General features: G+C 53.6%; 1 protein-coding gene across 5 annotated transcripts in view; it reads left to right on the forward strand.

Annotated features, from left to right (window-relative positions):
• Positions 1-3068: 3068 nt before the first annotated feature.
• The window catches only part of ATL1 (atlastin GTPase 1), a 34476-nt gene continuing 11253 nt past the window's right edge, over positions 3069-26291 (forward strand). For 4 of the 5 annotated variants that reach the window (XR_011697974.1, XR_011697975.1, XM_071557186.1 and 1 more), the window contains exons 1-7: positions 3151-3260; positions 17973-18220; positions 19090-19224; positions 19947-20051; positions 20330-20380; positions 22146-22202; positions 25134-25226. Coding sequence is in view for 3 of the 5 variants with exons in the window: in XM_071557186.1 (XP_071413287.1) it covers positions 3227-3260; positions 17973-18220; positions 19090-19224; positions 19947-20051; positions 20330-20380; positions 22146-22202; positions 25134-25226 (723 nt within the window). In the remaining 2 variants the exon portion in view is untranslated. Of the gene's footprint in view, positions 3261-17972; positions 18221-19089; positions 19225-19946; positions 20052-20329; positions 20381-22145; positions 22203-25133; positions 25227-26291 lie in introns of all 5 variants that reach the window. The other variant, XM_071557189.1, reaches the window with a different exon arrangement.

Raw genomic sequence — 26291 nt, forward strand, 5'->3', positions numbered from 1 at the left:
GGATGTTCCTTGAGTGCTGTGCATCTTCCACAGAGCAGCACTGGGCTGTGGCTTCAGAAACAGCCCCACTCCAGCAGCTTGTTGGCATCACAGGTGTGGGCAAACCCTGGTGAGGATGAGTGTGGTCACTCCAGTGCTGGTCCACACAGAGAGGTTGGCAGTGGGCAAGTTCCCTGTGGCTGGCATTGCTCAGAAAGTTAAAAGAGAGGCTGAGGGAGGTTGAGGGAGCTGGGGGTGTTTAGCCTGGAGAAGAGGAGGCTCAGAGGTGACCTCAGCACTGTCTGAAACTCCCTGAAGGGAAGTTCTGGCCAGGTGGGGCTTGGTCTCTTCTCCCAGGCACTCAGCAATAGGACAAGGGGGCACGATGGGCTCAAGCTCTGCCAGGGGAAATTGAAATTGGGGATGAGAAAAAACTTCTTTGCAGAGAGAGTGCTCAGGCATTGGAATGGGCTGCCCAGAGAGGGGGTGGATTCCCCATCCCTGGAGGTTTTTCAGCTGATCTTGGCCGTGGCACTGAGTGCCATGATCTGGTGAAGGGACTGGAGTTGGACCAAGGGTTGGACTTGATGATCTCAAAAGGCTTTTTAACCCAATCGGTTCTATGATTCTAAAAGGTCCAAGGCTGCATCCCAGCAGTGTGGGCAGCAGTGCAAGGGAGGGGATTATTTCCCTCTGCTCTGCTCTGGTGTTCTGCCTACCTGGAGAACTCCCTACCCAGAGTTCTGTGTCCAGCGCTGGGGCCTCAACATCAGAAGGATGTGGAGCTGCTGGAGTGAGGCCAGAGGAGGCCACAAAGATGCTTCAAGGGCTGGAGCAGCTCTGCCATGGAGCCAGGCTGGGAGAGCTGGGGGGGATCACCTGGAGAAGAGAAGGCTCCAGGGAGACCTGAGAGCCCCTTCCAGTGCCTAAAGGGGCTCCAGGAGAGCTGGAGAGGGACTCTGGACAAGGGCCTGGAGCGACGGACAACCAGGAATGGCTTCTCACTGCCAGAAGGTAGGGTTAGTTGTAATATTGGGAAGAAATTCTTGCCTGGAAGAGCAGTGAGGCCCTGGAACAAGCTGCCCAGAGAAGCTGTGGCTGCCCCATCCCTGGAAGTGTCCAAGGCCAGATGGGACAGGGCTTGGAGCAACCTGGGCTGGTGGGAGGTGTCCCTACAGAAGGTGGAACAAGATGATCTTTAATCTCCCTTCCAACCCAGGCTCTTCTGTGATTCCTTGTTACCAGTCACAGCTCAATCTCCCCCAGCAGTGCCCACCCCAGGTCTTCAAACTGAATCTTTGTGCCACATCTGCAGGTGCATCGTGTGTATCTCCTGCTGCCCACGGATGCTGCTGGCACAGGTGGAATTGGGGGAGCAGGAGCTGGCTGACCCCCCACTCCAGGGCACAATCCCTATGGTGATTTCTGCTTTGGGGGTGACCCTCCCTGCTCTGTGCTCACGGGGGTACCCATTACCCCCCAGGTATGGATGCCACCCAGGTATGGATGCTCCCCAGGATCCCAGTGCCCTGCCAGGAGTGACCTGGATGTGGGACCATTCTGTCTGTGTTGGGTCCTCCATCCATGGCCCCTGAGGGTGAGTACCCTTGAGGGTGCCCAATGGTCCCCAGGTGTGGATGCCCACCATGACCCCAGTGCCCTGGCAGGAGTAACCTGGATTCAGGAGAATCCTGTCTGTGCTGAGCCCCCCATCACCCCCATGGGTGGGTGCCCATGAGAATGCCCAGTGCCAGCAGGTGTGGATGTCCCCCAGAGGTGGATCCCCCCTACATGGGTGCCCCTATGATCCCAGTGCCCTGGGAGTGACCTGGATGTGGGGACATCCTGTCTGTGCTGGGTCCCCCATTGACCGCTGTGGGTGGGTACCCTTGAGGGTGCCCAGTGCCCCCAAAGTGTGGATGCCCCCCAGGTGTGGATGCCCCCCAGGTGTGGATGTCCCCCAGGTGTGGATGCCCCCCAGGTGTGGATGCCCCCATGACCCCAGTGCCCTGCCAGGAGTGACCTGGATGTGGGACCACCCTGTCTGTGCCAGATCCCCCCATCCATCCCCCGCCGCCAGGGGTGGGTGGGTGGGTGCCCAGGGTGGGTGGGTGCCCAGGGGGAGCAGCAGGGACCCTGCTCTGTGTGTGTGTGTGTCCCCCTAAGAGCAGTGACTGGCATTGCCTGGCTGAGTTCAGGTACTCATGGGCTGAGCCGAGCTGTGCCAAGCCAGACTGAGCTGTGCTGTGCCAGGCCAAGCTGAGCTGAGTCATGATGACCTGTGCTGTGCCAGGCCAAGCCGAGCCAAGCCATGCTGACCTGAGCTGTGCCATGCTGAGCCAGGCCATGCCAGGCCAAGCCGAGCTGTGACAACCCATGCTGTGCCAGGCTGAGCTGCGCTGAGCTGAGCTGTGCCGAGCTGTGCTGTGCCAGGCCGAGCTCGACCAAGATGAGCCGACCCATGCCATGCCGACTCATGCTGTGCCAGGCCAAGCTGAGCAGAGCTGAGCCAGGCTAAGCCAACCTGTGCCAAGCTGATCCAAGCCAAGCCGTGCTGTGCCGTGCCATTCCAAGCCGAGCCAAGCTGAGCTGAGCTGGGCTGTGGCAAGCTGTGCCAGGCCAAGCTGTGCTGAGCTGAGCTGAGCTGAGCCAGGCCGTGCTGATCCAAGCTGAGCTGAGCTGAGCCATGCTGTGCCAGGCCGAGCCAGGCAGAGCTGAGCTGAGTCGAGCTGAGCTGAGCCTTACCAAGCCAAGGTGTGCTGAGCTGAACCAAGCTGAGCCCTGCCAAGCCGTGCTGATCCAAGCCGGGCTGTGCCAACCTGAGCCAAGCCAGGCCGACCCATGCCAAGCTGTGCTGAGCCAAGCTGAGCTGGGCTGAGCCAACCCATGCCGAGCCCGCCTGAAGAGATCCGTGCTGGGCTGTGGCGAGCTGAGCTGATCCATGCTGAGCCGAGCCGAGCCGAGCCATGCCGGGCCGACCCAAGCTGTTCCAAGCCGAACCGAGCCTAGCCGTTTCAAGCCGACCCGTGCCGAGCCCGGCCGAAGCGATCCCTGCCGGGCTGTGCCGAGCTGAGCTGGGCCGGACCAACCCGTGCCGAGCCGCTCCGTGCCGCGCCGTGCGGCGGGCGGGGATGGTGCCGGTGCCGCTCCCGCTCCCGCCGCTCCCGCCCCGCGCCGCCGTCGCCGCCGCAGCCCCGCCAGACGCAGCGCGGGTCGGAGCGCGCGCGGAGCCGCCGCAGCCGCCGCCATGGCCCGGAGCCGCCGGGACCGCAGCAGCTGGGGTAGGGTGGGCAAGGGAAGGGTGGGGTGGAGAAGGAGGCGAGGGGGCAGCGCGGACACCGCCGGGGCACTGCGGGCATAGCGCGGGCGGGGCTCAGCTCGGCCGGCCCGGGGGACTGAGCGGGACACGCGGTGTGCGGGACCGACCGCTCGCCCCGGCCCTGAGGGGGCCCCGGCGGGACCGGGCGGGGGGTGCGGGATGGCCGTGCGGGGCCTCCGTGCGGCGGGCGGGCTGGCCCGGCCCCGGCCCCGGCCCCGGCCCGGTCTGGGCACGGCTCCGCAGCCCGGTTGGGGCCTCACCCCCGGCAGCGCCCGGGGAGCCCGGCGGCGGCCCCGGCTCTGCTCGGGCTGCCCTGGCACCCCCGGCCGGGGTACCCTCGGTGCCACAGGGGGGTGTCACCTCAGCTGCTACCCCGCCTCATCCAGGAGCAGGGGTCCTGCCCACACCATCCCTCCTCATCCAGGAACAGGGATCCTGCTCACCCCACCCCATCTCATCCAGGGGTCCCCATCACACCATCCCACCTCACCCAGGGGCAGGGATACCCCTCTCTCCATCCCACCTCATCCAGGAGCAGGGGTCCTCATCCCATCCCACCTCACCCAGGGGCAGGGATACCCCTCCCTCCACCCCACCTCATCCAGGGGCAGGATTCCCATCATCTGTATCCCACCTCATCCAGGGGCAGGATTTCCATCATCCCCATCCCACCTCATCCAGGGGCAGGAATCCTGCTTATCCCACCCCACCTCATCCAGGAGCAGGGATACCCCTCACTTCATCCGGCCTCATCCATGAGCAGGATTTCCCTCACCCCCATCCCACCTCATCCAGGAACAGGATTCCCCTCACCTCCGTGCCACCTCATCCAGGGGTCTCCATCACCACATCCCTGCTCATCCAGCAGCAGAGATCCCGCTCACCCCACCCTGCCTCACCCAGGAGCAAGATTCCCTCGCCTCCACCCCACCTCATGCAGGAACAGGATTCCCCTCATCCCTATCCCACCTCATCCAGGGGCAGGATTCCCCTCATCCCCATCCAGCCTCATCCAGAGGCAGGATTCCCACTCACCTCCATCCCACCTCATCCAGGGGCAGGATTCCCCTCACCTCCATCCCACCTCATCCAGGGGCAGGATTCCCCTCACCTCCATGCCATCTCATTCAGGGATCCCCATCATCCCATCCCACCTCATCCCGGAGCAGGGATCCCGCTCACCCCTCATCCAGGAGCAGGGATCCTGCTCACCCCATCTCTCCTCATCCAGGGGCAGGATTCCCCTCCTCCCCATCCCACCTCATCCAGGAGCAGAGATCTTGTTCACCCCATCCCTCCTCATCCAGGGGCAGGATTCCCGCTCACCCCACCTTCCTGAGTCAGAGCCACTGGCCTTCCCTGCCAGCTCACTGCTCCAGAGGGTTTTCCCCCATTTCCGAACACCGTGGGCTTTGTTGTGGTGTCACACCTTCCAGAGAGAGACCATTTTAAACCCATCCTCTCCCAGCCCTCCCTGAGGCCGCGGGATTTGGGAGCAGCACTGCCAGGGAGCCAGGTGGGGTCACAGACAGGGAGGAGGAAGTTCTGAGCCATCTTCCTGCGAGGCTTCAGTTCCCTGCGGAGCCTCCTGGATTCCCCAGCAGCTGCTGCTTCCTACTGGATCCAGAGCGGGTCCCACAGGTGGGCTACACCCAGCAAGGGGCTCCTCCACCTCCAGGTGTTGCTTCACCCACTTCCCCTCACACGCTGTTCTGTAGGAAATCAGGTTTTATCCAGCCATTTTCCATTATTTGAGGCTGCTGAGGAGAGTAATTTGCCATTTCCTCGGGAGTCACATTCCGTGTGAGCTGCTCCAGGTATTGTGGCTCGTCAGGCAGAGCTGGTGAGCTGAGCTGTGATGTGCAGATACACAAATTACACCCTAATTGGTGTAGATGAGTGTAGGATTTCCCATGGGAATGATTAACAGTTCCGAGACAGTGTTGGGATAACGGAGTGTGTGATCCAAGCCAGCGGAGCGGGTGGGGGCTTTTTGGGAGACAGAGGGGTGGAAAATGGGCAGAGCTCAGTTGGTCTGTGCCGTGTTTAACTGTGCCTTGAGGAAGGTCGTTAAATCCTTGGGTAAACCGGAGGGAAAACTTGCCAGGGAATGCGCAGCCGTTCTCAGCTTTGTCTCACAGAGCGTGTGACAGACGTGTCAGCCCTGTGTGTGTTGGGAATTGCACACACGCCGGTGCTTCCCCTTCGGATCCTCAGAGCAGGAGAAGGGAATGCAAACGATGCCCAAATGGATGTAAGAGGAGGAAACATCATCTTGGGAAGTACAGCCTGGATCCAGCAAGGCAATGAGGCACATCCCTCAGCCTGTGCTGCTGAGCCCCACTCCGGTGAAATGTGATGTGTCACTGGGTTGGTGAACTCTCCCTTAGATTCTCTGCAAGGATCTGGAAGCATCCATGGATCCAAGCTGGATCTCTGTGGGATCAGCCACCTCCTGCACAGCTCAGAGTCATACCCCACATCCCACAGACATTTATCTGTTCCTGAAGGATTTCCTGGCTGGTTGATATTGCAAGTAAGAAATTAAGAGGGCAAAATGCCTCTATTTTTTACAAGGAAGGGCAAAAAAAATCCTCCTTTAGTAAATTTATTTATTCTATTTATACAACAGAACCTCACTGCTCTGAACGCTGTGTTTACATCCAGTGACTGCAGCATTGTCCAGTGACATCAGTCCATGGGGTGACTATTCCACTGCTTCATTTTCCAGCTGGTGAAGGAGGAGGCTCAGGCTTTTCCTGAAGCTAAGATGGAAAGGAGAAAGTCCTTGCTTTGTTCTAAAAATGGGCTTATGGGTCGTTAAAAATATTAACGCTATTTTGAAACGGATCAAACTTTGTCCCAGTTCCTCAGGCCTGGAAACAGGCAGCTGCTCGGTGTAACCCTCCTGTTTCATAAAAATAATTGGCTTTTTTTCAAGCTCTCAGGGCAGGTTGGGGTGGGTGAGTGTAGGGCACCCAGGAGGTGTTGTCCCCTGGTCAGAGCTGGGTCTCTGGCACATCCCTGGGATCTCAGGGAGGGGAGTGTGATGCATCCAGAGCAGGATTTAGCCTTGGGCTAGAGGTCAGCATAAGGCTATGCCTCATTTAAGGCTCTTCCTCAGCATGCTAAGTGGTGCATGGACCTCACAACTGCTGAGAGTTGAATGGTTGAGGCAGCTGGAGATGATAAAAACCTCACAAACAATTTCTTGCTGTGGGTAGAGGACCCTGCTTTTCCCAAAATAAGGATTGTTAGCCCAAATCGTGCTTGGCACAGTGAAGTTCAGCCAGCTCAGGGAAGGTTTGTAGTAGATTACACTGATTTTACCTTGAAATTGTGCTTGGCAGTTGCAGATGCTCAACAGCTTTATCCCCCCAGTCCAGTAATACCATTAGAGATCCCCTCTCCCTGTTGCTCCTTTAAACAGCACAGACTGGAACAAATGGTGTGAAATCTCATGTTTCCCATCGCAGCCCGTGTTGCAACTGGAATGACCCCATTGAGAATTCAGTTTTAAAACCATAAAAGGGATTTCAGAGGTTGTAGATACTTCTTGGTGGGGATTTTCAAGCTGGATGGAAGATTTATGAGAGTCTTAAAGGGAGCCAGGAAGGGCCAAGGAACTGTCTCCAGCACAGCCCAGGCCGAGACCATCCCTGCCACACTCTCAGGTTGCACAGCATTGGGTTAAACTGGGAAGAAAAGGATGGGTTTGGTAGGTTGCTTTTGCTTTCTGTTTGGTATTTGATTTCTGACCCTTTATGGTGGATTTTCAGTTTCCACTTTGTGGCATTTCTTTGTGACTGAGTGCTGGGAACCTGACAAGTGAAAGCTGAGATGTTTCAGACAGAGGGGCCTTTACACAAAGAGACAGAAATATTCACAACTGAGTGTCTGGCTTGTAAATGAGGGAAAAAAAGAGATGCTGGGGCTTGGAAGAAGAGACAAGACAACATTGCAAGCTAAATAGGATCAGAGAATCCTGGAATGGTTTGGGTTGGAAGGGACATTAAAGCCCATCTTATTCCACCCCCTGCCATGGGCAGGGACACCTCCCACCAGCCCAGGGTGCTCCAAGCCCTGTCCAACCTGGCCTGGGACACTCCCAGGGATGGGGCAGCCACAGCTTCTCTGGGCACCTGTGCCAGGGCCTGCCCACCCTCCTAGAGAGGAATTTCTTCCCAATATCCCATCCAACCCAGCACTTTGTCAGTGGGAAGCCATTCCTGGTAGTCCTGTCTCTCTCCCATGGTTTTTGTGCAGGCAGCAGGATTGTACGGGGAGTTGGAGTGGCATGGTGGGATCCATCACAAGAAGGGCAGAAGCAGGACCTTTCCCTTTGAGGGGAATAACCAGGATCCCCTGGTTTGGGGTACTGATGGGGTGCCCTTGTCACACCTCATGTTCTGTGCCATGAGAGGCTCCGACCTTTCCTTCCTGCAGGATTAATGGAAGTGGGAAGCAGCGTGTGCAGTTGGTTGTGTCTTGCTGCATTTTCCCTGCTAAGCCTATGGATGATAAACAGCACCTGGAAATGTTGTTTAGGGCCTGGGTGATGCTCAGAGGCAGTGGGATTTATAGGAACTCCCCTGGATCACTGACTGGAACCTTCTCCAGCGGGGGAGGGAGCCTGGGATAGGTGTTGTCATGCTCTGGGAGACACAAGGAGTCCCATGGATCATTTCTGGAAGTCACTTCAGTGCAGAGAGACCTCAGCTCCTTTGTCCTGCCACAAACGCTCCCGTTTGCTCATCAGGTGAAGGAAAGTGAAGTGTTACAGCAGGAAAATAACTGAGCATGAATTTCCCAGTTGGAGTGGAGGCTCTGGAGAAGGAGCTGAACTCTGCCAAGCCCACAAAGTGTATTGAAAGCTCTCTATATACCTAAACCTTTCCTCTAGGGTGTAATTGCTTTTCATGCCATATCCTGGGATTTTTGGCATGTTTACCAAACTTAGTTTTCAGGCAATTTTAACAACAAAAGGGTGAAAGTAATTTCTTGTCAGAAATGACTAAATCCAGTACTGGTGGTGGAAACGAAGGGAGGCTGTTGCTGGCAAACAGAGCAGATGAAGGATCATACAGAAGATGTGGCTGGGGGGGAAGCAGGAATTCTGGAGGTGTATTCCTGGAAGTGTTCCAGGCCAGGTTGGATGGGTCTTTGAGCAGCCTGGTCTAGTGGAAGAGGGTTGGCCTGTGGCAGGGGTTGGAATGAGATGAGCTCTGATTTCCTTCATTCCCAGGCTAGCTGTGTGCCTGTGTCTCCAAAGCACTGTCAGGAGCTCAGCCTGGGAATTTCACAGCAGCAGGAATTGCTGTTGCTTCAGAGCCAGCTGAGCACCAGAGCTTCATGTGAGTGGTAGTAGGTGTCGTCTTTAAAAAGCTTCACGTTGGACTTTGGCATTTGAGATGTTGTAACAGACAGGTTTGGTGGCTGGTAATCACCCAGGCTCTTGTTCCTGTCAGCAGCCTTTCGTGGGGAAGGTCCCAAACCACTCCTGTTATCAGCAGAATCCTTCAGCTCCTTGTTCCCTCTGCCAGAGGGAGAAGGGGCTGAGCTGGCTGGTTGGAACTGCCAGCTGGTGACTCAGGGCTGGCAGGAAGGAGGTGCACTCCACACCATACCACTGCTCCAAAAAAAGCAAAGGATGGGAGGGATGAGTACCCAGCCTGGCAGCAGCAGCCACTCTGTTCAGCTCCCTGCTCTCAGAATCCTGGGGTGCAGAGAAGTGGGATGCTCTGCAGGAGAATGTGGGAGTGCAGGCTGGACTGGGCAGGGGTGTTAACACTGCTCTGCTTTGGGGTGTAAGAGTTTGCCCTGACTTTGGAGAGGACAGCTTGGAATCTCAAAGGGAGACTACCAGGAGTGGCCTCTGACATGATGACAGAATCAGTTATGTTGGAAAAGACCTCTGAGATCATGGAGTCCAACCTGTGACCCATCCCCACCAGAGCACTGAGTGCCACATCCAGCCCTTCCTTAAACGCCTCCAGGGGCAGTGACTCCACCAACTCCCTCCCAATTCACCTGCCATTCTTGTTTGTTGAAGGACAGGGCTCATTTTTTCCATGAGGTTTCTTCACCTGTTTCTAAGCAATGCCCTGCAGCTCCCTGGGTGCAGATCTTCATTGTGGGCTCTGTCCCTGACCCATAATTTCCACAGGCCCATGGCAGAGCAGGAATTACATCTGTACTTGCAGTCTGGGAAGGTGCAACTGATTTCCTAATAGGGCACAGAAAGGTCTGGCTCTGCCTTCCCATTCCCTGCTGCATTTCCCAGACCACCAGCCCCAGGTGTAAGGGGACAGCAGAGGTCCTGACAGAGGCACATGTGTCACTTCAGGGGGGCTTGGTGGCCCTGGTTAGTGGGTACTACTGATGGGCAGCACCTGGTTCTCTGATTCTCTGATCCTATTTAGCTTGCAATGTTGTCTTGTCTTTTCTTCCAAGCCCCAGCATCTCTTTTTTTCCCTTCTTTTACAAGCCAGACACTCAGTTGTGAATATTTCTGTCTCTTTGTGTAAAGGCCCCTCTGTCTGAAACATCTCAGCTTTCACTTGTCAGGTTCCCAGCATTCAGTCACAAAGAAATGCCACAAAGTGGAAACTGAAAATCCACCATAAAGGGTCAGAAATCAAATACCAAACAGAAAGCAAAAGCAACCTGCCAAATCCATCCTTTTCTTCCCAATTTAACCCAGTGCTGGAATCTGGGATCCTCTGAATCCATGGGGCTGAAGAAATCCCAGCAGAGGTGTGAGCAGGATGAGTGAGGGTTGTGTGGCTGCGTGGCCAGCGGTGACCTCGATGCAGGAGTTGCATGGAGAGAGACAGTTTACAGTGACCTGGAGTGACAGGACAAGGGGGAATGGCTGCCCACTGCCAGAGGGCAGGGTTAGATGGGAGTGTTGTGTTCAGTTCTGGGCCCCTCAGTTCAGGAAAGAGATTGAGGGGCTGGAGCGGGGCCAGGGAAGAGCAACGAGGCTGGAAAAGGGACTGGATGTGGCACTGAGTGTCCTCTGAAACACCTCCAGGGACAGAGAATCCACCATGTCTTGATCCAACCCCACTGTGATCACCAGCCCAGGGCACAGAGTGCCAGAGTGATCCCAGTGGGGTTGGATCAAGGGTTGGACTTGGTAATCTCAGAGGTCTCTTCCAACCCAACTGAGAAGAGCAACGAGGCTGGAGAAGGGACTGGAGCACAAGTGCTGTGGGGAGAGGCTGAGGGAGCTGGGGGTGTTCAGCCTGGAGAAGAGGAGGCTCAGAGGTGACCTCAGCACTGTCTGGAACTGCCTGAAGGGAAGTTGTGGCCAGGTGGGGGTTGGTCTCTTCTCCCAGGCACTCAGCAATAGGACAAGGGGGCACGATGGGCTCAAGCTCTGCCAGGGGACATTGAAGTTGGAGATGAGAAAAAACTTCTTTGCAGAGAGAGTGCTCAGGGATTGGAATGGGCTGCCCAGAGAGGGGGTGGATTCCCCATCCCTGGAGGTTTTTCCACTGAGCTTGGCCGTGGCACTGAGTGCCATGATCTGGTAAAGGGACTGGAGTTGGACCAAGGGTTGGACTTGATGATCTCGGAGGTATTTTCTAACTCAATCCATTCTATGATTCTGTGATTAGGAAAAAAGTCCTCCCTGTGAGGGTGGGCAGGCCCTGGCACAGGATGCCCAGAGAAGCTGTGGCTGCCCCTGGATCCCTGGGAGTGTCCCAGGGCAGGTTGGACAGGGTGTGGAGCAACCTGGGATAGTGGAAGGTGTCCCTGCCCATGGGAGGGGGTGGGAACAAGATGGACTTTAATCTCCTTTCCCACCCAAACCATTCCATGGTCATGATACAGAAGGGGGTGGTCCATGTGGTTAAAACCAGCCTGGAGGATTTTTGACCTGCTGGCCAGGACCTTGGGGGGCACAGTGCAGGCAGGACTGCAGAGCACTGCTGGGTGTGAGCCAGGGCCCTGCCCAGCCACGGCTCCTGCTCCATCCTCCCTGTCCCAGGAGCACCTCAGTCTAGACACCTTATGGCAGTCCAGTGCTGAGGGAATTTGCCAGCTCATGGCTCAGCACCTCGGGATGCAGCCGTGCCCTGCCTGCATCCTTTGTGCAGCACCAGCACAGGTTCTTGCTGAGCAAATCCCCTCTGCCCTGGCAGGGTCTAACCATTGTTTCCCTGCTTTATTTCCCGTTTTCCCTCGTTAGCCGGATTGGCTGCAGAGCTCTGCGCCAGCCTGTCTGGGAGAGGAGGAGAGGATTCCTGGTGCATGCTCAGAGTGCTGCTGCCTCTCCCAGCTCCTCAGGGCCTGCTGATCATCCCTGCCTGTCATGTGGCACGTGAATTCAGCAGGAATTCAGGAGCAGAACTCGTGTCCCAGCAGCAGCCACGCTGAGTGGGATCAGAGCAAGGAGACAGCGGCTTGGAGAGGGCTGTGTGTCTCTGCCAGGGCTGTTGTGGAGGGCAGATAAGCTCCCTGGAAGCTGAGGCTCTCTGGAGAGGGATGGAGGCTGACTGTGAGCTGTGTGCAGGGCTTGGCTCGTGGAGGGGTTGGTGGCACTGTGATGTGTCAGCTGCAGAAACGACCCACAGGGATATCACTGATCAAACCAACCCCTGGGGAGCTGCTGATAAGCAGCCTGACACAGCTGATACAGGGATAGTCTATTCCAAGGAAATAACAACAAGCTAAAGATTCCCATCAAACCTCTGTTTTCTCTCCTTGGTACATTGTGTTTTTCAGTGCAGTAACTTGGTTTGGATACCCTGAGAATACAGCAGTGCATGGATGGCATCTGTGTGTTTGTGTGTGTGACATCTGAGCTGGGGATGCTCAGCCTGGAGCAGAGAGGGCTCCAGGGACACCTCACTGAGGCCTTCCAGTAATTAGAGGTGGCTTATTAAAAGTGGGAGGGCAACTTTTTACATGGGCAGAAAGTGATAGGACAAAGGGGAATGGATTTAAACTAAAAGGGGAGAGATTGGATTGGATGTAAGGAAGAAATTCTTCTCTGGGAGGGTGGGCAGGCCCTGGCACAGGTTGGGCAGAGAAGCTGTGGCTGCCCCATCCCTGGGAGTGTCCCAGGCCAGGTTGGAGCAACCTGGGCTAGTGATAGGTATCCCTGCTCATGGCAGAGGGTGGAATGAGATGGTTTTTACTGTCCCCTCCAACCCAAACCACTCTGGGATTCCACGATTTCTCCCAGGCACTCAGCAATAGGACAAGGGGGCACGATGGGCTCAAGCTCTGCCAGGGGAAATTTCAGTTGGAGAGCAGAAAAAAATTCTTTGCAGAGAGAGTGCTCAGGCATTGGAATGGGCTGCCCAGAGAGGGGGTGGATTCCCCATCCCTGGAGGTTTTTCAGCTGAGCTTGGCCGTGGCACTGAGTGCCATGATCTGGTAAAGGGACTGGAGTTGGCCCAAGGGTTGGACTCGATGATCTCGGAGGTCTCGTCCAGCCCAATCCATTCTATGATTCTATGATTCTATGGATGTGGCACTGAGTGAGAATCCACCATGTCTTGATCCAACCCCACTGTGATCACCAGCCCAGGGCACTCCGTGCCCTGGGCTGGTGATCACAGTAGGGTTGGATCAAGGGTTGCACTTGATGATCTCAGAGATCTCTTCCAACCCAATCCATTCTATGATTCTGTGATTTCAGTGGAGCATCTGAGCCCAGGCTGTAGCCCCTGCTCTCCTCTGGCAGTGCTGGGGTTGATGAGACTCCTGGAATGTGAGGAAGCCCAGGAGTTGGCTCTCTCAGGCAGGCTGTGTTTGCACAGATGTGGGACATGGCTGTGTTTCATCCTCTGGAATGGAGGGTTGTTATTGTGCAGGCTCATTTAAGGACAAGGCTGATTTATTAGTGGCTCTCTGGGAACCATCAGCACTTCTGTGGCCTGTTCTTCTGTACTTGGGGCAGAACAGGCTTCAACAAGCACTCACCAAAGGTTGCATAATTAGTGGCATGTAATTTACCTAATTTATTCCTCTCTAGGAGCTTAAAAACATTGGACATGTCTGTCAGTCTGCACAGTGTGAAATATACTGGTTTAATGTAATTAATTTTATCCAAAAGTAAGTCCTATGGAGAATGTTAATGCTTTTTTTGTGCTGTCTGACAGCCCAGTAAGCACAAATGCAAATTCTCATCTCCTTCCCTTTCCACTTGGAATTGCCATATGGAAAAGAGACGTGGCTTCCCCCCCTCCCTGCTTCAGAGTCATGGAAATGAGCTGTTATGAAAGGGGGAAAAGGAACTGGATCCTGACAACTTCTGAATGAGCAGCTGGAGAATTGACGTAATTGCAAAGCGCCGGGAGAGAGCCGAGAAAAGGGAGGAGTCAACTTAGCAAAGGAGTGAAAACAAAACCCTGTTTAGGAAAGCTGAGCTCCCCTTCCTTTCCTTTTTGGCTGGGTGGTGTTTTGCCATTGCCAGGTACAACTTCTCTCAAAGCAAATAACTCGTTTCTGGTCAGAAAAGAGCAGTGAAAAGAATTGATTTCCAGCAATGTGCAGCCATTTTATAAAATAATCCCTGGCCCTGCAGTGGGGCAGATAATCCAATAAGCACAACGTGGAAGTTTCATCACATGGAAATAAAAATGAAAGGGTTTTGAAATGTGAAAATAAATATGAAGAAGATGGTTTTGTCTGCAAATGGCATACAAAAATAGAAATAAGCAGAGATAACAGGGATGAAATTAGTTCAGAGACCTGCTTAATATAATCTCTCTCTCCTGATGTCTCCAGTAAACTGGGAAGTCAATAATTCCTGCTCAGGAACTTTGTGTTTTGGCCCTGTGTTGTGCAAACAGTCTGGCTTTGCTGGTGTTCAGGTGATGGAAACAGGGATGTCCCCTGGGACACCATGGCTGCTTTGGACTGTCCCCTGTGTTGGGGACACTCTCCCAAAATCTGCCAATATCTGCTTGAAAAAATGATTCTCCTTCAGACTGTGATGTTTTGAAAGGACAGAACCATCTCTGCTCCTCTGTGCTGGTTGTTGCTCTTCCCAGCAGCTGAACTGGAGGGAGAGGAAGGCTTGGGAGATCCCAAGCAGCAGGAGAGGGAATCTGGCACCAGCTGTCCCTCTGGTGGCAGGAGGGCAGGGCCTGTCCTCAGTCCTGTCATGGTGCATCTCTGTCACAGAGGGAAGGGTGGGATTTACTTCCAGTCTATTTGTGAGAGCAGCATCACGTGCTTAGAAAATATGGGAAGCATTTTTAGGGTGTAACCCCCTCGTGCCTGTCATACTTCTTGTTAAGAAGCAACTTTTCTTTCACCTTTAAGGATTTTAAATCACAGAGTCACGGAATAACTGGATGGTTTGGGTTGGAAGGGACTTTAAAACCCATTCAGTGCCACCCCCTGCCATGGGCAGGGACACCTCCCACCAGCCCAGGCTGCTCCAAGCCCTGTCCAACCTGGCCTGGGACACTCCCAGGGATGGGGCAGCCACAGCTGCTCTGCCCAACCTGTGCCAGGGCCTGCCCACCCTCCCAGCCAGGAATTCCTTCCCAGTATCCCACCCAGCCCTGCCCTCTGGCAGTGGGAAGCCATTCCCTGTGTCCTGTCCCTCCATCCCTTGTCCCCAGTCCCTCTCCAGCTCTCCTGGAGCCCCTTCAGGCACTGGAAGGGGCTCTCAGGTTTCCCTGGATCCTTTTCTTCTCCAGGTGACCCCCCCAGCTCTCCCAGCCTGGCTCCAGAGCAGAGAACTGGGATTCCAGCCATGCTGGTCCCACTTGCCCTCTGTCTGCGTGCCCAGAGGTGGGATTTGCCTGGTGTGGGAAGGTGGCACAGCTCTTTTCACCCTGGTGCCTTACTCAGAGTCAGAAATATTTCAGTTTAACTCGATTTACAGATTCTTTCCAGCCTCCACCATGAGTCACATCCTACCCAAGGATCTCTCTGCTGTCCTTTCTGTGCAGCTGTAAAATGAAAATAAAAACTGGACTCTTTTACCCAAGCAGAACATTGGGAAACACCACAGGAGGGGAGGGATTTCCTATCCTTTATATGGCAGTGCTTAAATGAGCCCAGAGCCCTTTGGCTCCTGGCCATTCTTCCCTGTTGGGAATCCTGGATGCTGGAAAGGGTGTTTGGGTTGTGCCTGCTCTGAACACCTTCATTTTCAAGTCATTTGGCAACATGTGCTTGAATCCTGAATCCATGGATTTGAAATGGGAAGGTGTTTTTTGCTTCCTGGAGCCGTTGGGAGGGATTTTAGTCCTCCAGTCTGCTGGAGAATCTGCTTTTCAGGGCGTTTGGGACCTTTGTTTGGCTAAAAAACCTCCAAGCATCGGGAAGAAAAGATCTTTGTCTTTAAACTGTGAGCAAAGAAAGCTCATAGTGTATGTCCCAGAGCCACCAGAAATCCCCTGGCAACCAGGCCTGATGATCCCAGCACTTCCTTGCGGGATCTTAGGGAATCAGACCCCACACAAAAGAGCTGCTGTTACTCCAAATATGAAGTTGCTGCTGGAGGCTTCTCATAGAGAGGCCAGGAATGGGCAAATCTCATTCCTCTTGGAATTTATACCTTGTCTTTTCACAGAATCACAGACTATGCTGAGTTGAAAGGGACCCACAGGGATCATCAAGTCCAACTCTTCAGTCAATGGCCCACAGAGGGGGATTGAACCCATGACCTTGGCATTGTTACAGCCAGGTCTTAACCAGCTGAGCTGATCTCACAGTCCTTGTGCTTGAAATGGCTGAGCAGCTCCCTGAGGTCAGGGCTGAAACAGAGACTGAGGGGTTTAGTTTGAGGCCCAACTTTGGAAAGTCACAGCCTGAGCCAGCGAACTGGGAATTTTTTGTCGGAATATGGGGAGACTTTCCATCCCACACTCCTTTCCCTGCTGGCAAGGAGCTCTCAGGTGGCTGTAGGTGAACTTTAAGAAATAAACCAAAACCTTGTTTAGATTAAAGGCTAAGCTGTGAGAAATAAATAGAAAACCTGTCTAGGTTGAGGCTTGAAGCTGTAACATGGTTTGGTTAAAAGGAAAGATAGAGCTGCAGCCCATTAGAGCTGTTAAAAGTCATCCTAAATATGCTGCTTAACTTTGGGGAGGGGTTATCAGTTGTAACTCACTATATAAACCTGGAAACACGAAAGTCTCATATTGGAATTATCCCCCATGTTCCCAGCGCTGAATTAAAGGAAGAATTTTGTTCTGTTCTGTTGGGCTTGATTGTTTCTTAACTCATTACACTTGGAGCATCAGTGCAGGAACAGCAGTGGCACAGGGTGCCTAAAGGCAGCATCCTTGGATAGGATGTGAGCTCCCTGGAAAACTCAGCTGGAATGCTGCGTCCAGAAGGACCTGGTGTGGGAAGTGTCCAGAGGAGGGCAGATCCCTGGACAAGGTGGCAGAATGGATGTTTGGGAGGCTTGGACTTCTCTCTTCCAGCAGAGGCAAAGCTGAGGGAGGTGTTGTGACAGTTCATAGAATCATAGAATCACTTGGGTTGGAAGAGACCTCTGAGATCATCAAGGCCAACCCTTGGTCCAACCCCACTGTGATCACCAGATCATGGCACTCAGTGCCATGTCCAGTCTCACCTTAAAAACCTCCAGGGATGGGGAATCCACCCCCTCTCTGGGCAGCCCATTCCAATGCCTGACCACTTCACTCTGTAAAGAATTTCTTCCTGATACCCAACCTAAACCTCCCCTGGCAGAGCTTGAGCCCATCGTGCCCCCTTGTCCTATTGCTGAGAAGAGACCAACCCCCACCTGGCCAGAACTTCCCTTCAGGCAGTTCCAGACAGTGCTGAGGTCACCTCTGAGCCTCCTCTTCTCCAGGCTGAACACCCCCAGCTCCCTCAGCCTCTCCCCACAGCACTTGTGCTCCAGTCCCTTCTCCAGCCTCGTTGCTCTTCTCAGTTGGGTTGGAAGAGACCTCTGAGATCATCAAGTCCAACCCTTGATCCAACCCCACTGGGATCACCAGCCCAGGGCACTCCATGCCCTGGGCTGGTGATCACAGTGGGGTTGGATCAAGACATGGTGGATTCTCTGTCCCTGGAGGTGTTTAAGAGGACACTCAGTGCCACCTCCAGTCCCTTCTCCAGCCTCGTTGCTCTTCTCTGGCCCCGCTCCAGCCCCTCAAGATCTTTCCTCAACTGAGGGGCCCAGAAGTGAACACAACACTCAAGGTGTGGCCTCCCCAAGGCAGAGTCCAGGGGAAGGGTCACTGCCCTGGGCCTGCTGGCCACGCTAGTTTGGATCCAGGCCAGGATCCCATTGGCCTTCTTGGCCACCTGGGCACACTGTCGGCTGATGTTCAGCCTCCTGTCAATCCAAACCTCCAGGTCCCTTTCTCTCCAGCCACTCTGTGCCCAGCCTGGAGCGCTGCAGGGAGTTGTGATTATTATTATATGTGGATGTAGGAAGTTGTTGCAGGGAATAACAGAGTGGTTTGTTCTCCTTGCCAGCTCTTGTAGGACAATATAACTGGTGTGTTTTCTCAGGGGAGATTCCAGCAGAACTCTGCCTGCAGGGACCACAGGTGTCCCCAAGGAATCTCCATGGCAGTGTCTGAGGGGAGGTTCAGCAGGCACCTGCTCCAGATGGATGTTTGGGCTGTGTGGGCTCAGCCTGCCCAGCCCTGCTGGGGGTGACTCTGCAGAAGAAGGAACCAAACAGCCCTTGTTTCCCCTGTTCCCACAGGCAGTTTTGCAGACAAGACGTACGAGTGGAGCTCTGAGGAGGAGGAGGCTGTGAGGAAGGCAGGACCAGTGCAGGTGCTCATTGTCAAAGATGACCATTCCTTTGAGCTGGACGAGGCCGCCCTGAACCGCATCCTCCTCTCCGAGGCCGTCAGGGACAAAGAGGTCGTGGCCGTGTCCGTGGCTGGAGCTTTTAGGAAAGGAAAGTCATTCCTGATGGACTTCATGCTGCGGTACATGTACAATAAGGTGAGGCTGCAGCTCTGCTGGCTCTTCCCAGGGCTTGGGGTGTTCCTCCCATGTGACACCCAGGGAAGAGCTGGACAAGAGTTGGTGCTCTAGGAATGCTCAAACCTCTCATTGGTGTGGGCTTTACAAAACAAAACAGAGCAGATCCTTCCACAGCCCTGTGCACACATGGGTCTCTTGTGGAGTCTTGGCTTTAGAGCAGGGAAGTTCACATCTGATGCCCCAAGTCTGGGAAAGATCTCTAAGATCACTGAGTCCACCTGCTCTGCCAAGGCCACCACTGACCTATCTCCCCAACTGCCACATCCACACAGCTTTTGAACACTTCCAGGGATGGGGATCCACCCCTGCCCAGGCCAGTCTGTTCCAACACCAGATCACCCTTTCCATGCAGAAATTTTCCCTAATCCCAGTCTAAACCTCCCCTGGCACAGCCTGAGGCTGTTACCCTCATTCCCTGGAGCAGAGCCTGACCCGCCCCAGCTCCCCTGTCCTGTCAGGGATTGCAGAGCCAGAAGGTGCCCCCTGAGCCTCCTTTTCTTCAGCTGAGCCCCCCCAACTCCCTCAGCCCCTCCTGCTGCTCCAGACCCTTCCCCAGCTCCATTCCCTGCCATGGATGTGCTCCAGAAACTCAGTGTCTTTCTTGTCATGGGGAGCTCAGGCTGAACCCGGGATTTGAGGTGAGGCCTCCCCAGAGAAAGGAAGGAAAAACCTCCCTTACAGGAATTTTAACCTCCTAATCTTTTCATAAGGAAATCTCTCCCATGGCCTGCCCTCCTCCAGCACCGGGACAGAGGCAGCACAGGGGAGAAATGTAACACCAGAGTGAGATGAGAACTCACAGCAGCTTCCTCTCTTCCTCCCTGCAGGATGCTGTGGACTGGGTTGGAGATTACAACGAGCCTCTGACTGGTTTCTCCTGGAGAGGAGGATCCGAGCGGGAGACCACTGGCATTCAGATCTGGAGTGAGGTTTTCCTGGTGGACAAGCCTGATGGGACAAAGGTGTGTGCCTCAGTGGTGCTCAGCTCATTTTTCTCTTCCAGCTTTTAAGGCTCTCCTGCCTTGTCTTAGGTGGCTGTGAAAGTTTAGAGAAGGTTTTCAGTCCCTTATCCCTAATTTAGCATGGATGGGTTTAAGGCAGAGAGGGGTGATGTCCAGGGGTCCCTGATGTGTTCTCCAGGTGTAACTTTGGGCATCCCAGAGTTTATTTCTGTACTAGTCTCACACATCTTGGATCTGAGGCCCTTGCAAACTACTCCCCTTTCCTGGAGCAGCAGCTGTAAAATGGAATTTCTCCATTCAGAGGGGTCAAATATGATACAAAATGGATTTTGGAGGCATCCTGCAAATTCAGCTTGCAGGAATATTTTGTATTTATCTGCTCTTTAACGCAGAGTGATACCAGAGTGACCCTGAGCCATTCAGGTGTGATTTCTAGTGCTGGCTGAAGGTGTTCTGGGTGCCATAAGTGTTTGGTTTCTGTGGCACAGACTCAGCAGGAGCCTCACCTGCCCTGACAGCGAGTGTGTGAGGAGCAAACTGTCACTCCTTGCCCTACCTGCTGGAGCCACCCTGCTGCTCTTTTCCCTTGTCCTGCACCCACAACACTCTGAGGCAGAAGCAGGAAGATTCCCAGCCCAAAATGCAGCCCTTTGGCAGGTGGCAGTGGCTTTGCTGGGCTGCAGGTGCCAGGGGGTGCTGACCCAGAGCTTTGTGCCCCTCAGGTGGCAGTGCTGCTGATGGACACACAGGGCACCTTCGACAGCCAGTCCACCCTGCGGGACTCTGCCACCGTGTTTGCCCTCAGCACCATGATCAGCTCCATCCAGGTAAGGACCCTCAGGGCTGCAGAGCCTGGCAGGGCTTCCCTTCCCACCCTGCAGCTGGGTGGGATGGAGGCTTTGTCGTGGGACAGAGCTTGGCACGCCCTAAAAGTGGGGAAAGAGGATCATTTGGCTCTGACAGGGTCACAGTACCAGCACCAGTCCCCAGGTGGGATTTTGTGTCCCTGTGATGGTGGGTGAGGCTTTCACTACATCAAGTGTGTGTTAGCCTGAAGGACAAGCTGTTCTGAGGGATCTGAAGTTGGATTTTTATTTATATGCAGGTTTATAACCTGTCCCAGAATGTGCAGGAGGATGATCTGCAGCACTTGCAGGTAAGAGAAGAGAAGAGAAGGCTCTGGGGTGACCAAGCTGTGGCCTTCCAGGACCTGAGGGGAGCTACAAGATGAAGAAAGATGATTAACAAGGGTCTGGAGTGACAGGAAAAGAGGGAATGGCTTCCCACTGCCAGAGGGCAGGGTCAGATGGGATATTGGGAAGGAATTCCTGGCTGGTAGGGTGGGCAGACCCTGGCACAGGTGCCCAGAGAAGCTGTGGCTGCCCCATCCCTGGAAGTGTCCCAGGCCAGGTTGGAGAAACCTGGGCTGGTGGGAGATGCCCCTGCCCATGGCAGGGGGTGGATTGAGATGATCTTTGAGGTCCCTTCCAACCCAAACCATCCTGGGATTCTATTCCATGACTGTAAATAATAAGCCTGGATGTTGCCGTCTGGTTCTGGCTCAGTACAGGTGACCTTCCTAAGGGTAATTCCAGCCCTGACTGTTGGAGACAAGCAGCTAATGGGATTTTTGTGGCACAGGTGTCCTGCCCATTTCCTGGAATTACCTCCTGCTTTCTCTTCTGTTTAGGTAATTGATTAATTGGTTGATTGATTAGGTAGGTTTTTCAGGAGCTTAAGGAAAGGGAAAGAAAAGCAAAAGTCCATCTGAAAAAATCAGCATTTGAAGACTTCTGAATTATTTCAGTCTATAAATATTATTAACAATAACACCTTTTTAACACTGAGTTTATCCAATGCAACTCTGATCTTTCAGTTCAGATTTTAAGCCATTCTCTTTTAACGAGTTGACCCAATTTTAGACATCTGTGAAATACATCATTGTGCCTTCAGTTTGAAATTAGAGTCCAGAGAGACTGGAGAGGCTTCCAGTGTTGCTGGTAGGCTGATTTTAGAGCCTTTGCACAGCAGGGGTTTGCAGGGAAAGTAGTTATTCCTGAATGGATTTCCGCTCCTTCCTGGAGTGTTTAGAGGGAGCAGGACTCCAGCAGTCCCCTGGAGTGAAGGTTCTGGTTGGTATGGAACCAGCAGCAAGCAGCTGATTGGAGCCATTTTCCATGGATTTGGTAGCCAAACTCTCCAGGCTGAGCCCTTTCCCGTGAGGGCTCATCATGGGGATTGTCCGTAACGGCTCCGGGCGCCTCCAGGTGGGAAGTGCAAGCCCAGAGCCAGTTTGTGTTCCAGCTCTGCCCGTGGTGCTGTTAGTCCTGAGTTATAAATGTCCCTTCACAGAGTCATAACATTCCCTGAGCTGGGAGGGATCCACAAGGATCATTCATCCAGCTGCTGGCCCTGCACAGACACCCCAACAATCCCTCCCTGTCCCTGCCTCGTTGTCCAAAGACTCCTGGAGCTCTGGCAGCCTTGGAGGTTTTGGAGAAGCAGGAATGGATGTGCTTCCTGATGTTCTGCAGCTCTTCGTGCTGATTTCCTGAGACCTGCAGGAGACAATAAATCACAGGATCAGAGGGTGCTGAGCTGGAAGGGACCCACAAGGATCACCCAGTCCGACTCCTGGCCCTGCACAGACACCCCAACAATCCCACTCTGTCCTATTGTCCAAACCCTCCTGGAGCTCTGGCAGCCTCGGGTCCATGCCCACTGCCCTGGGGAGCCTGGTCAGTGCCCACCACCCTCTGGGGGAAGAGGCTTTTCCCTGAGAACCCACCTGACCCTGCCCTGGCACAGCTCCAGCCATTCCCTGGGTGCTGTCCCTGCTCAGGGAGAGAAGAGCTCGGTGCTTGTTCCCGTGTGTCCCACAGTGACAAGCTGACAGTGCTGCTCTTTCCTTCTCCTTCCAGCTCTTCACCGAGTATGGCCGGCTGGCCATGGAGGAGACATTCCTGAAGCCTTTCCAGGTGAGTCCTGCCCAGCTCACTTGTCCCTGAGCCCGTTGGCTTCACCACGAGGTGTCACTGCAGGATGGGAGGAGATGGGATTGCCTGGGGACCAGCTCAGCTGCTCCAAGGAAAGCCTTTGTGCTTCCAAATACTTCCAACATTCCTCTTTCTTTCCTCTCTCAGCCCTTGCCATCCCAAGAGCTCTGCCCTGTCCTGCCAGGCTGGGAGAGCAGGAGGTTTTGCAGCAGGTTTGTCACACTCTGTACATGGAGGCTCTGCCCAACCTTTGCTGTGCAAGGCTGAACCCTCCTCCAGGGAATCCCTGCTCCTGCAAAGTGAAAGGACAAGGATTAGCAGAGCTGTGGGAAGGCTCAGTTTAACTGGGGTTTCAGCTTCAACTGAGGGGCATCTGTTTCCCAACCTGTGAAAAGCTGTTCAAAAAAAGGAGAGTGTTGGGCACCCACAGCAGGTGAGGTGGTGGTTGGATGGGGGTTGTGAACTTCCCAAAGTGGGAAATGGCAGAGGACAAAACATGCTGTAAAAATCCTGAGTGTTCAGGAATGGGTAACAGCCACTTTCCATTTGCTTTTCACCCCAAAAAGAGAATTGTTGTCCAGAAAAGACTCAGGGGTTTATGGGATGCCTGTGGTCAGATAGTGAAAATAAAAAGGTTAAAAACTACAACAATGGACAAATTGAGATTTTAGGGAATTTTGAGGGTATATTGGATGCATGGGCAGATACTGGTAAAGGATGAGAAAACTACAAGGAAAAATACATGGCTGGTAGAAGGAAGAGCTTGAAGAAAGTTGTAACATGATACAGTAAAAAGCCAGACATTAAATGAATATTCCTGCTCCTTATTTAAAAACTGTGGGGATAATGCAGCCAAATATTCCAGTGAAAGTGAGATACTTCCTACTCCATCAGTGAAAAGGAGGCTGTAAGGAGAAACTTAAATCTGCTTAAATCATTAGGGCTGGATAATGGGCTCTGATTTTAGCAAAGACTGTAATTGCTGTCAAGTCACACAGTTTGTGGATGGTGAGTCTTGTCAAACAATCCCATTATCAATTAATAAAAGACATGAGTTTGGTTGATAAAGGTAACTCTCACCATGATATGTCTCCTTCTCTAAGCCTTATCTCCACATGATGCTGATTAAAGGCAAATGAAGTCAGCATTGTCTCGTTTAATCCATTGTTAATGGATTAAAAACTCATTAACTGATAGATGCCAGAGCACGCTGAACTAATTTGAATAGGGAATCTTCATCCTTCAGAAGTGTTTCCTCAGGGTCCCCTCAGGCTCTCTCTGATTCAATGTCATCTTCATTAATGATCTGGGGAAAACATCAAACAGCTGCTTGTGGATGTGACAGGATCTGGGAGAGGGATTGATGGGCTGTGGCCAGGTGGGCACTGGGGGTCTCCTGTCCATGTCCCAGCATGGGCTGCTTCCTGCAAAACAGGGTTCTAAAGGTATCTGTGTCCTAATTAGGAAGCAGGAAAAATGAGGGTGGGCAGGCCCTGGCACAGGTGCCCAGAGAAGCTGTGGCTGCCCCATCCCTGGGAGTGCCCCAGGCCAGGTTGGACAGGGCTTGGAGCAGCCTGGGCTGGTGGGAGGTGTCCCTGCCCATGGCAGGGGTGGCACTGGGTGGGCTTTAATGTCCCTTCCACCCCACTCTGTGATTCCATGATTCTCCAGGCAGGATGGTAAAAGAAAGCTGAAGTTGCATTGATCCTTCTGGGAGGGAGGTGAGACTTGGCAGTGGAAAATGAACCTTTTCCTTCAGCTCCCTCCTCTCCATGGTGTGTCCTCTCACTGGCAGTGTGGCAGCCTCAGCCCTGGCTGTGGTGCCTGGCACTTTGCATGGCAAACACAGCCCATCAGGAGCAACTTTCCTTAAGGAAAAGAGTAATAATTCCCAGTTCCAGGCATGCACAATGTGTTTGTGGGAAAGCCCTGAACATGGACATGTCTCTAAAGCATCTCATGGTCTTCCAAAGAACAGCATGTCCTGAACCAGCTCACAGGGTACAGTGGTTACAAAAGGCCAACTCACTCTTCTCTCCTTCTTGTTTTTAACCTTTTCTGATGTTTTATAGAAGAGAAATGAAGAGCGGAAATATTTTCCCTCCCTCCACTAGATTTTTGTTCTAAACATAGACAAATTTTAGGGAAATTCCAGTGAAATGGATTCCACTTGCTGACCTGCTCATTCCTGTGCATGAGAGGAGCCCTGGCATCCCTCTCAGACCCTCCTGGACTTCCCCCTCCAAACCCTTTATTTCTGACATGGGATGTTGGTCCCTTGCACAGACGAGACACTGGAGACCTGATTCATTTCTGAAAACATTTCATTTAAAGATTCAAAGTTGACCCTTCTGGTATTTATTTATTTCTTGCCCAGGAATTTTGAATGCCTCAATAAAGATTACAAGAGCCAGTGATTTCTTATTCACCCTCATTCCTCTGCATCTGCTTCTCATTAAAAGTCTGTCTGGAAGGCTGCCCAGTGAAAAAGGCTGAAAAAATGAGCCTGTAGAATTCCCATAGGATGGAACTAAATGTGGCTGGAATTAGGGAGCTCGCTGCCTTTTGTCCTGGTTAGCAACAATCTCCTTTCTTGTTGTGCAGTTTAAGTGATTGATGATGTTCTCCCAGCCAGGGAGACAAACTGGTGCAACACTTCTGGGTGTGCTCCCCCCTTTTCTTGTCTGCACAGTCTCAGTGCCATCCTGGGGTGGCCCTGCACAGAGGGGCCTCTTGTTTCCACCAGGGAAGGCAGGAGGTGCTGCTGGAGCTGGGAAGAGCCTCAGGGCAAGGTTGTGTTGTGGCATGAAATGGGGGTGAAGTGCTGATGGGGTTCAGCCACCACTGTGGGCTCTGAGGCTCGGTGGGTGCTCTGTGACACTGACCCCACTGGTCTCTGGCTCTGTTTTCCAGTCCCTGATATTCCTGGTTCGTGACTGGAGCTTCCCTTATGAATTTTCCTATGGATCTGATGGCGGTGCAAGATTTTTGGAGAAGCGGCTGAAGGTGTGTTCTGTCTGCCCCAGGTCCCAGGCCAGGCTGGACGGGGCTTGGAGCAACCTGGGATAGTGGAAGGTGTCCCTGCCCATGGCAGGGAGTGGGAATGAGCTGGTTTTTAAGATCCCTTCCAACCCAAACCATTCCAGGATTCCCTGATTCCAGGATTCACCTGGGTGGCCACAGCACTGGGTGAGCTGCAGTGCTGGGTCTGGTCATGCTTAAAATCACAGGAGGGGCATTTTGGGAGAATGAATTTCCTTGCCACGTTCAGTGGAGGGCTGTGTGGGGCTTCTGCCCCAGCCCAGCTCCCTGAAAACTCTTTCTGGGAGAGGCAATAAATTCCCAAGAGACCAGGAATGATGGTTTAGTAACAGGAGTTGTACACTAAAAGTGATGGGCAAGGGCTCCAGTGGGATTAATCAGGAAATGCAGGGGTGATTTGGGAGTGAAGACACCTAATTAAATGTGAGACAAGAGAGGCCCTAGTGGGAAATCCCAAACGTTTCTGTATTCCAGTCATCCACATTTTCCAAAGGATAATAAACTGCCCCAGGCCATGTGGTCAGAGATACACCAGTTCCTTGGCTCTGGGAGAGCCTTGTCTTTGTCCTTCTGCAGTAAATCCCTGTGGGATGTCCTTCTGTGTTACTTTTTCCCAGCCACAGTTTGGAGTACCCCATGCTCCTGCCAGCACTGCTGGCCCAGTATTATCCCAGTATTCCCATCAGAAGGAAAATCCCTCACCCCAAAGCTGGGGGAAGTGAAGGGGCAGCACTGACTGATCTTGTCTCTGTGGTGAGAAGAGACAGGACCCAGGGAACACCTGGAGCTGTGCCAGGGCAGGGTCAGGTGGGATCTCAGGGAAAGGTCCTTCCCCCAGAGGGTGGTGGGCACTGCCCAGGCTCCCCAGGGCAGTGGGCACAGCCCCAAGGCTGCCAGGGCTCCAGGAGGGTTTGGACAATGGGACAGGGACAGGATGGGATTGTTGGGGTGTCTGTGCAGGGCCAGGGGTTGTACCGAGTGATCCTTGTGGGTCCCTTCCAGCCCAGCACACTCTGTGATCCTGTGATT

The sequence above is a fragment of the Pithys albifrons genome, chromosome 6, assembly GCF_047495875.1.
Source record: "Pithys albifrons albifrons isolate INPA30051 chromosome 6, PitAlb_v1, whole genome shotgun sequence".
In the NCBI taxonomy this organism is placed as follows: domain Eukaryota; kingdom Metazoa; phylum Chordata; class Aves; order Passeriformes; family Thamnophilidae; genus Pithys; species Pithys albifrons.